This window comes from Tursiops truncatus, chromosome 19 (assembly GCF_011762595.2).
Source record: "Tursiops truncatus isolate mTurTru1 chromosome 19, mTurTru1.mat.Y, whole genome shotgun sequence".
Classification (NCBI taxonomy): Eukaryota; Metazoa; Chordata; class Mammalia; order Artiodactyla; family Delphinidae; genus Tursiops; species Tursiops truncatus.
Window position 1 is genome coordinate 19066194 of NC_047052.1, and position 7425 is coordinate 19073618.

Sequence of the window (7425 nt, forward strand, 5' to 3'; positions counted from 1 at the left end):
TGCCAAACCATAAGCACAAACATACAGAGGGACTCCTAGCTCCGGTCTGAGTGGCCATGTGGAAAATTACACACCCAGCCAGAAACCAGAAGCAGTTAGCAAGGTAGGTAGAAAAGTACATTAGCCAAGCTTTCTTGGGAGAGGTGGGCCAGGGGAAGAACAGCAGTGCCCTTGGGGTTGGTGGCCCTCCCCCAACCCAGAGTCACCAGCTGACCCTCCAAGCTGCTATTGACACCCAGGAAACCATATGGTGAGCCACAGGGAAGGCCTGAGGAGCAGAAAAGGTTGATGTCAGGGATTTCTGCTGCTTCTCAGACTAGGCAACAGAATATGACTGATGAAGATATTGTGTCTTAACATGTAATGGACAAAATGCCTTACCTAATTTCCCTTTTGGCCACGTGATGTGTTCCCTCTCATTGATTTCCTTAGATGAGGAATGGACGGCAGAAATCACTGTGTATTCCCCTCAACAGATCGTCAAAGTTTATGTTGGAAGCCACTGGTATGCAACCACCTTGCAGACCCTGCTGAAGGTACTGCTGGCCTGAGGCTGCCCTCGTCTCCTTTTGGCTTCTGCGGCTGAGAAGATTCTGTCACCTGACCCGTACACAGCCTTCAGCACCTGATTAAAACAAGGACCTTCCCTCTGCTCCATGGCCCAAAGTGCTTTTATTCTATGAGCAGCATTCTGGGAAGGCTTTAGGAGTTTGGGTAGGGATGAGGCCAGTCTGAGGGACCTGGACTGAGCAGGACATAGGGTGAGGTTCCAGATGCCTCAAGAGAGTGGTCTAGGAGCCAGCAAAACTTGAAGCAGAGATGATGTGCTTCTCCCTAGATGCTCTGCTCCTCATTATGGCTCCTTGTGGCCAACAAGATAAGGAGATGGAAATCCCAAAGCCTCTGCTCTAGAATGGTTAGGAAAACAAAGAGAAGGCTGACCTGCCCCTTAATAAGGATGTAGCCCTTTAACAGACTAACAAGAGTCTGGTGTCCAACCCTTTGCAGTATCCAGAACTGCTGTCCAACCCTCAGAGAGTGTACTGGATCACATATGGACAGACCCTGCTGATCCACGGGGATGGCCAAATGTTTCGACACATTCTCAACTTCCTGAGACTTGGAAAACTATTTTTACCATCTGAATTTAAGTGAGTGAAGGAAGGAAATCATATAATGAAACCCCATCCCTCTTCAAGACGGAAATTTGAGTTTGTAGCCTTCAGGGAGATTATATTATTTCCAACATGTGAACTGCTGTTCAAGGCAGCAGCTCTGGAGGCTTATAACCCCACCCACACTCCCACCCCAGATGCCCAGTGCGACATCTTGTCATTTGCAGGGAATGGCCCCTCCTCTGCCAGGAGGTGGAGGAATACCACATCCCATCCCTCTCAGAAGCCCTTATCCAATGTGAGGCATACAAGTAAGGAAACTGCTCCTGACACCATGTTCTAAAGTTTGAACCTTTATATTCCTCTTGGGAATCCTGTCCTAAGTCTCACCTCCCAGTAGGACCTGTTCTCCTTAGAGGTAAGGGGGTGGAACAGGCCCAGGATTGGGCAGGGACCTAAGCAAAACCCTTTAAAGCCCCTTCTCCCCTGCTGTCTAGAGTTAACTCCCAGCCAGAGGGCAGACCTGGTCAATGGACTAGTGGAAGCTTCTGCTTACTAACCAAACCCTCTTGGAGTCTGCAGGTCATGGATCCAGGAGAAAGAATCTGGAAATGAAGTTTTTCCCATCAGAAGGCTGCATGTGGTGACAGAAGGGCCAGGGTCACTGGTGGAGTTCAGTAGAGATGCCAAAGAAGTAAGTCCCAGCATTCTTTGGTTTGGTGTTATCCTGAAAGAGCACCAGCACAGGGCTCAGAGGGCAGACCGCTACTGAGGGGTATGGCAAATTGAAAGAGCCGGGCCTACATGGCTCCTGGCACAGTGACTGGTTTCTGAACCTGGAGGGAGACACTAGGAAATGCTGGCTGCCTGTGGCCTGGGATGCTGATATGTCCCTTTGGTGTGTGAAAGGACCCTGGGCTGGTACCACCCCCACTCAGACTGAGCAAATATCAAATGTAAGACCCATGTGGGGGATGGGATTGTTCTGGGTAAGCAAGTGAAGTCTTAGAGACCCAGCTTATGAGATCTTGGGTAAGGCTTCGATGTGGAAGCACAAAATGCCCAGAGCTGCTGTGCCCTCCCTCTCCAGACCACAGCTTGCATACCTATGGAGTTCCAAGACTGCAGTGACAGGACTCCACGGAACAAGGCCAAGGGGACCCTGGCCAGGTCCAGCCAGATAGAGGAGGCTGAGCAGTACTTCCGGACAATCCAGGTGTCCCTATGCCGAGGTGCCAAGAGGGCGGGTAATCCCAGCACATACTCACACTGTCCTGGTCTATGTGCCAACCCTAGACACTGGGGGGCCCACCCTGAGAGTCCTCCCAAGAAGAAGTGTACCACAGTCAACCTCACACAGAAATCTGAAAGCAAAGACCCTCCTGTCACCCCCATGCAAAAGCTCATCTCCCTGGTAAGGGAATGGGACATGGTCAATTGCAAACAATGGGAATTCCAGCCACTGCCAGGCCCCCCGAGCAGCTCTTTGGAGGAAGCCACCCTGAAGCTCCCCTCAGGAGGTGAGGCTGTTTCCCAGCCCAGCACCTCAGCTTCCTGGAAAGGCCATTACACAGCCTCAGAGAAGGACCCAGGCCCACAGGCAGGGGCTGGAGCTGGAACCAAAGACAAGGAGCCAGAGCCAACCTTTAAGCCATACTTCCCCATGAAAAGAGCTGTCACCTTGAAGGACTGGGGCAAGCAGAGCCCAAAGGAGAGAGGTGAGTCCTGTCCCATCCTTGACCTAATTCTCATTTACAACAGAGAAGGCAAACCTTGGCCAAGACCACAGAGCGAGTCAGTGATTAAGGGGGACTAGAGCTCTGCACTCACTGATGCCAAGCAGAAGACCCAGAAATGACAGGCACACTGGCATGACTTGGAGGCTTGAGAAACTACTTGAGGCATATGGGAGGAAGTGCCTATAAAGTGATAGGAGCACAGAGAAGGGTTGGGGGCTGAGGAGTCAGCAGGGGAAAGAAGGAGAAGCCTTGGGTGCTTGAGGAAACACAAATCATGCGTCTAGCAGCTGGAGACCAGGCTTCACATGAAGTGATAAAGAGATAAGGCTGAAGACATAAGGAAATCAGGACAGGTCTTGTGGGTCAGGTTCAGGACCTAGCAGTTTGTTCTGATCCTAAGGGGAGCGGACAGCCACTGAAGCATTCTAAATAAGGAAGCAAGCAGTCAGGTGTGCATTTAGAAAGTTTGTTCCAGGGCAGAGGAAATGCAGCAGCAGGAGGATACGTGTTAGAAATGCCAAGATCATTCTAGATGAAACAAGTGAGGCAGTTGGAAGAAGCAGGAAAGTATCAGGCCAAGGAGGGGGCAGGTTTCTGGTTTGGGTGATTGCAAGGGGGTGGATGGTTACTGAGGTAGGAAGGACAAGAGAAGTAGGACTTGGGGAAGATGACACATTGCATGTGAGGTACTGATGGACATCCAAGGGGAGAAGTCCAGAAGACAGGAGGGTATAGGGGGACTGGGCTGAATAGACAGGTGTGTGTGTGGTGGGGAAGTGTGGAGCAGCCCAGGGAAGTGAGCTGAGAACTGCTATGACGGACTGTTTCCTCTGCTCCTTCAAAGTCCTTCCTACAGTATTCTGTCATTTTCCCTTTTAGTGGCTCAGGCCCTGCTTGGAGGGGTCTCCTTGGGCCCCACCTGTGAGCCCCAAGTTGGTTTCTCAAGCATATTTTTTTAAATTTATTTTTGGCTGCGCTGGTCTTTGTTGCTGCACACGAGCTTTCTCTAGTCGTGGCAAGCTGGGGCTACTCTTAATTGCAGTGTGCAGGCTTTCTCATTGTGGTGGCTTCTCTTGTTGTGGAGCATGGGCTCTAGGACCATGGGCTTCAGGAGTTGCAGCACGCGGGCTCAGTAGTTGTGGCTTGAGGGCTCTAGAGCACAGACTCAGTAGTTGTGGCGCACAGGCTTAGCTGCTCCGCAGCATGTGGGATCTTCCCGGAACAGGGATCGAACCCATGTCCCCTGCATGCGCAGGCGGATTCTTTTCTTTTTTTTAATAAATTTATTTATTTATTTTTGGCTGCGTTGGGTCTTTGTTACTGTGCACGGGCTTTCTCTAGTTGTAGCGAGCGGGGGCTACTCTTCATTGCAGTGGCTGGGCTTATTGCGGTGGCTTCTGTTGTTGCGGAGTACGGGCTCTAGGTACGTGGGCTTCAGTAGTTGTGGCTCGAGGGCTCTAGAGCGCAGGCGCAGTAGTTGTGGCACGCGGGCTTAGTTGCTCTGCGGCACATGGGATCTTCCCGGAGCAGGAATCAAACCTGTGTCCCCTGCATTGGCAGGCAGATTCTTAACCACTGTGCCACCAGGGAAGTCCCTCAAGCGTATTCGTCAGAATGGATATGCATCAGCAACTCCCCACAAAAGCTCCTCTCATAATTTTACTAAGATTTCCAGTCCCCAGCTGGGTTATTATCAGCTCTATTTACTACCAGTCCTAGTTCAACAAAGGATTTGGAAGTTTCCTTGGAGTTCTGAAATTCAGGATTTGGCTTGCAGTGATTCAAGGGCAATGTAGAGAGGAGAGCCAGAACATGCCCCTGCCAGCCCAGGGTACCACTTCTGAGAAGCTGGAGGCAAAGGCTCGTGACTGACTGTACTGGTCTGTTGCCAGAGGTCTCCTCCCTGCTTGGGCTCTGAGGTGGCTTAAGGAGAGCCCTCTCCCCGTGTTGTTTTCACAGAAAGTCCTGCCCCTGAGCAGTCTGTGCCTGAGGCCAGTGAGGTGGACAGCAAAGGGGTCATCCTCAAAGTGACCCACCCCCCCGTGGTGGGTAGTGATGGCTCCTGCATGTTCTTTGAGGACAGCATCATCTATACCACACAGATGGACAACCTCACACACATGCCACCCACAGCCAGCCCCCAGCCCCGAGGTAAGGCTCTGGAGCCATGCCTGGCCCTGCACTTCCTTGCGGAGATGCCTGAGCCCTCACCCAGGGTACTTCAGGGATACAGTCTCCCTTGGAAGCCCTACACCTCTCCCTTACTCCGGGCTGGCTCTAAGGCTCTAGCCGTGGCAGATGTGGCCACATCCACTCTCTCCTCCACAGAGGTGACTTTCCTGAGTTTCTCTCTGTCCTGGGAAGAGATGTTTTACGCACAGAAATGTCACTGCTTCCTGACTGACATCATTCTGGATTCCATCAGGCAAAAGGACCCCAAAGCCATCACAGCCAAGGTGGTCTCCCTGGCCAACCGGCTGTGGGTATGTGTGATAGGCCTCAGGCCTTGTTCCTTCTCCACTTTCCCTTGCCTCCACGGTAAGTAGGCAAGGCAAGAGGAAGCAAGCCAAGATACAGGGTCAGGGGAGTAAGGGGAAGAGATCAGGGGCAGAAGGGCAGGGACAGGGAGACAGGGCAGCAGCATCTGGGCCAAGCCTTGGCCAAGAGGCAGTTTGAAATGATAGTATCCTCTGACCTCTGCAGCTCCTGCAGGCCCAGGGAAGCCCCTGCTCTGCATCCCACTCTGAGGGGCTGGGAGCAAATGTGTGTCACACTGCTGCCCCCAGCCCTGCCTGACTGTGGGCTCTTCTGGCAGACTCTGAACATCAGCCCCAAGCAGTTTGTGGTGGACTTGCTGGCCATCACTGGCTTCAAGGATGACCGGTACACCCAGGAACATCTGTACAGCTGGGTGGAGGTGAGGGCTTCCTGCACCCCACTGGGAATGGCGACCCTCCAGATGCCTCAGATGGACACTGTCTTGCTGCATGAGGGCCAGGCCAGTGCTGCCCAGAAGGCAAGACAGGCAACTAGACCTCTAGTCTCTGGTCCCAGGGAGGGAGGAACAATGGATGAAATTAACCTGTCTAGAGTGGTCAAAAAGCAGTATTCAGGCCACTGGTTTTTGTAGTTTTCCTCCCATTTTACCAATTTAGCCTTCATCACTAACAACCCTGACTATACTCAGGGAAGCACATTCTACGAGCTCAAGGTTTTGGGGTGCTGAAATCCGAGAAACTACTGGGAGTCAGATAGATGTTTTCAATGACTGATACCAACTTCACCTACTCAGCCATGATGTCAGTACTTCTCTACATTCCTTTTACACTTAAGCTGCTTTAAAGCAGTTTTTACAAAGAAAAGGAAAATGTTCAATAAGGGCAAAGGAATGACTCAGGTTTTTTGTTTTTTGATTCCTTAAAATAATTTTAGGATTCACATTTTTATTTTAACATTGTAGGTGAAAAAGATTTAGCTAATTTTTCATTAATCTGGCATTTCTGTAATCAAGTACATTACTATAACATCTTTCACTATAAACACAAAAGTGCCAAGTTACTATCCTCTGTCTAGTCTATTGAGTGGAAAGTGAAATCAGCATCTACGACTAGACAGTGGAAAACCAGTGGCAGGAAACATGCACTTTTGGCCCTTTATTCATTCTGTTGTGTTCCCTGGTAGCCACTCGAAACCACAGGTCTGTGAGACGCCTTTAGGCAGAAGTGAGCTCAACAGCATCAAGTAGCCTTGCCTTGACCCTGCCCCCACCCAGATAGGAGGACCCCATCCACATAGCCAGGAAGTCAGGAATAAGACCAGCCTTTTCCTTCCAGCTCACGCTGCCTTTTGCCAGGAAATATGGCCGCTGTGTGGACCTGCTCATCCAGAGGGGCCTGTCAAGGTCTGTCTCTTACTCTCTCCTGAGCAAGTATTTACAAGATGGCTAAGGTGCCCAGAGAAGCTGCCCCACAAACACCCCATCCCATCGCCAAGGTTCATTTTAACTGGGGATGTCCCCAGAATGTGTGTGCCCGTCCAAGGGTGTGTTAGTTTATTTTTTATTATAAACAAAGAATAAATCACAAGTCAAGGGTCTGGACTCAGTCTCTGAGACACCAAAGACCTTACAACCAGTGAAATAATCTTAAACTGAAATCTATTCAAAAAGCTTTGAATCAATATAACCAAACTGACCCAGGAAAGAAGGGCCTGGGCCTAGGGAGCCAGGGCAGGCAAGAGTAAGAGTCCAACAGGGATGAGCTTGGCTTTGAGACCAGGGGTTGGGAAGCAGTGGCTAGGAACCCACCTGTATTCCTACTGAGGGGTGGGGCAGCCCAGTCACTAGATGTCCCACCAGCCTACAGCATAGAAACAAACACCCACCCTCTGTTCTGGGTGGGAACAACTGGGGTGGGAGCTGGAGATGGGGAGAGAAAAAGGGGACATGAGGCCAGGGGCCCAGAATCAGGGTGCTCATTTAGGCTCTGCAACCAGCATCCCCTGGAGAGGTCCCTGCTGATCTGTCCAATGACACAGACATCAGAAAGGGTAGTCGACAGGGCTGTGCATGT

General features: G+C 51.1%; 1 protein-coding gene across 7 annotated transcripts in view; it reads left to right on the forward strand.

The window, feature by feature from the left end:
• The window catches only part of KCTD19 (potassium channel tetramerization domain containing 19), a 32084-nt gene extending 25260 nt beyond the window's left edge, over window positions 1–6824 (forward strand). For 4 of the 7 annotated variants that reach the window (XM_033844577.2, XM_033844581.2, XM_033844579.2 and 1 more), the window contains 8 exons: window positions 433–536; window positions 1009–1151; window positions 1343–1426; window positions 1698–1809; window positions 2206–2833; window positions 4814–5005; window positions 5183–5337; window positions 5670–6281. In XM_033844577.2, coding sequence (XP_033700468.1) covers window positions 433–536; window positions 1009–1151; window positions 1343–1426; window positions 1698–1809; window positions 2206–2833; window positions 4814–5005; window positions 5183–5337; window positions 5670–5984 — 1733 coding nt within the window. In that variant the 3' untranslated portion in view covers window positions 5985–6281. Of the gene's footprint in view, window positions 1–432; window positions 537–1008; window positions 1152–1342; window positions 1427–1697; window positions 1810–2205; window positions 2834–4813; window positions 5006–5182; window positions 5338–5669; window positions 6282–6687 lie in introns of those variants that run through there. The other 3 variants (XM_073796913.1, XM_033844580.2, XM_073796912.1) reach the window with 3 other exon arrangements.
• Window positions 6825–7425: the final 601 nt, after the last annotated feature.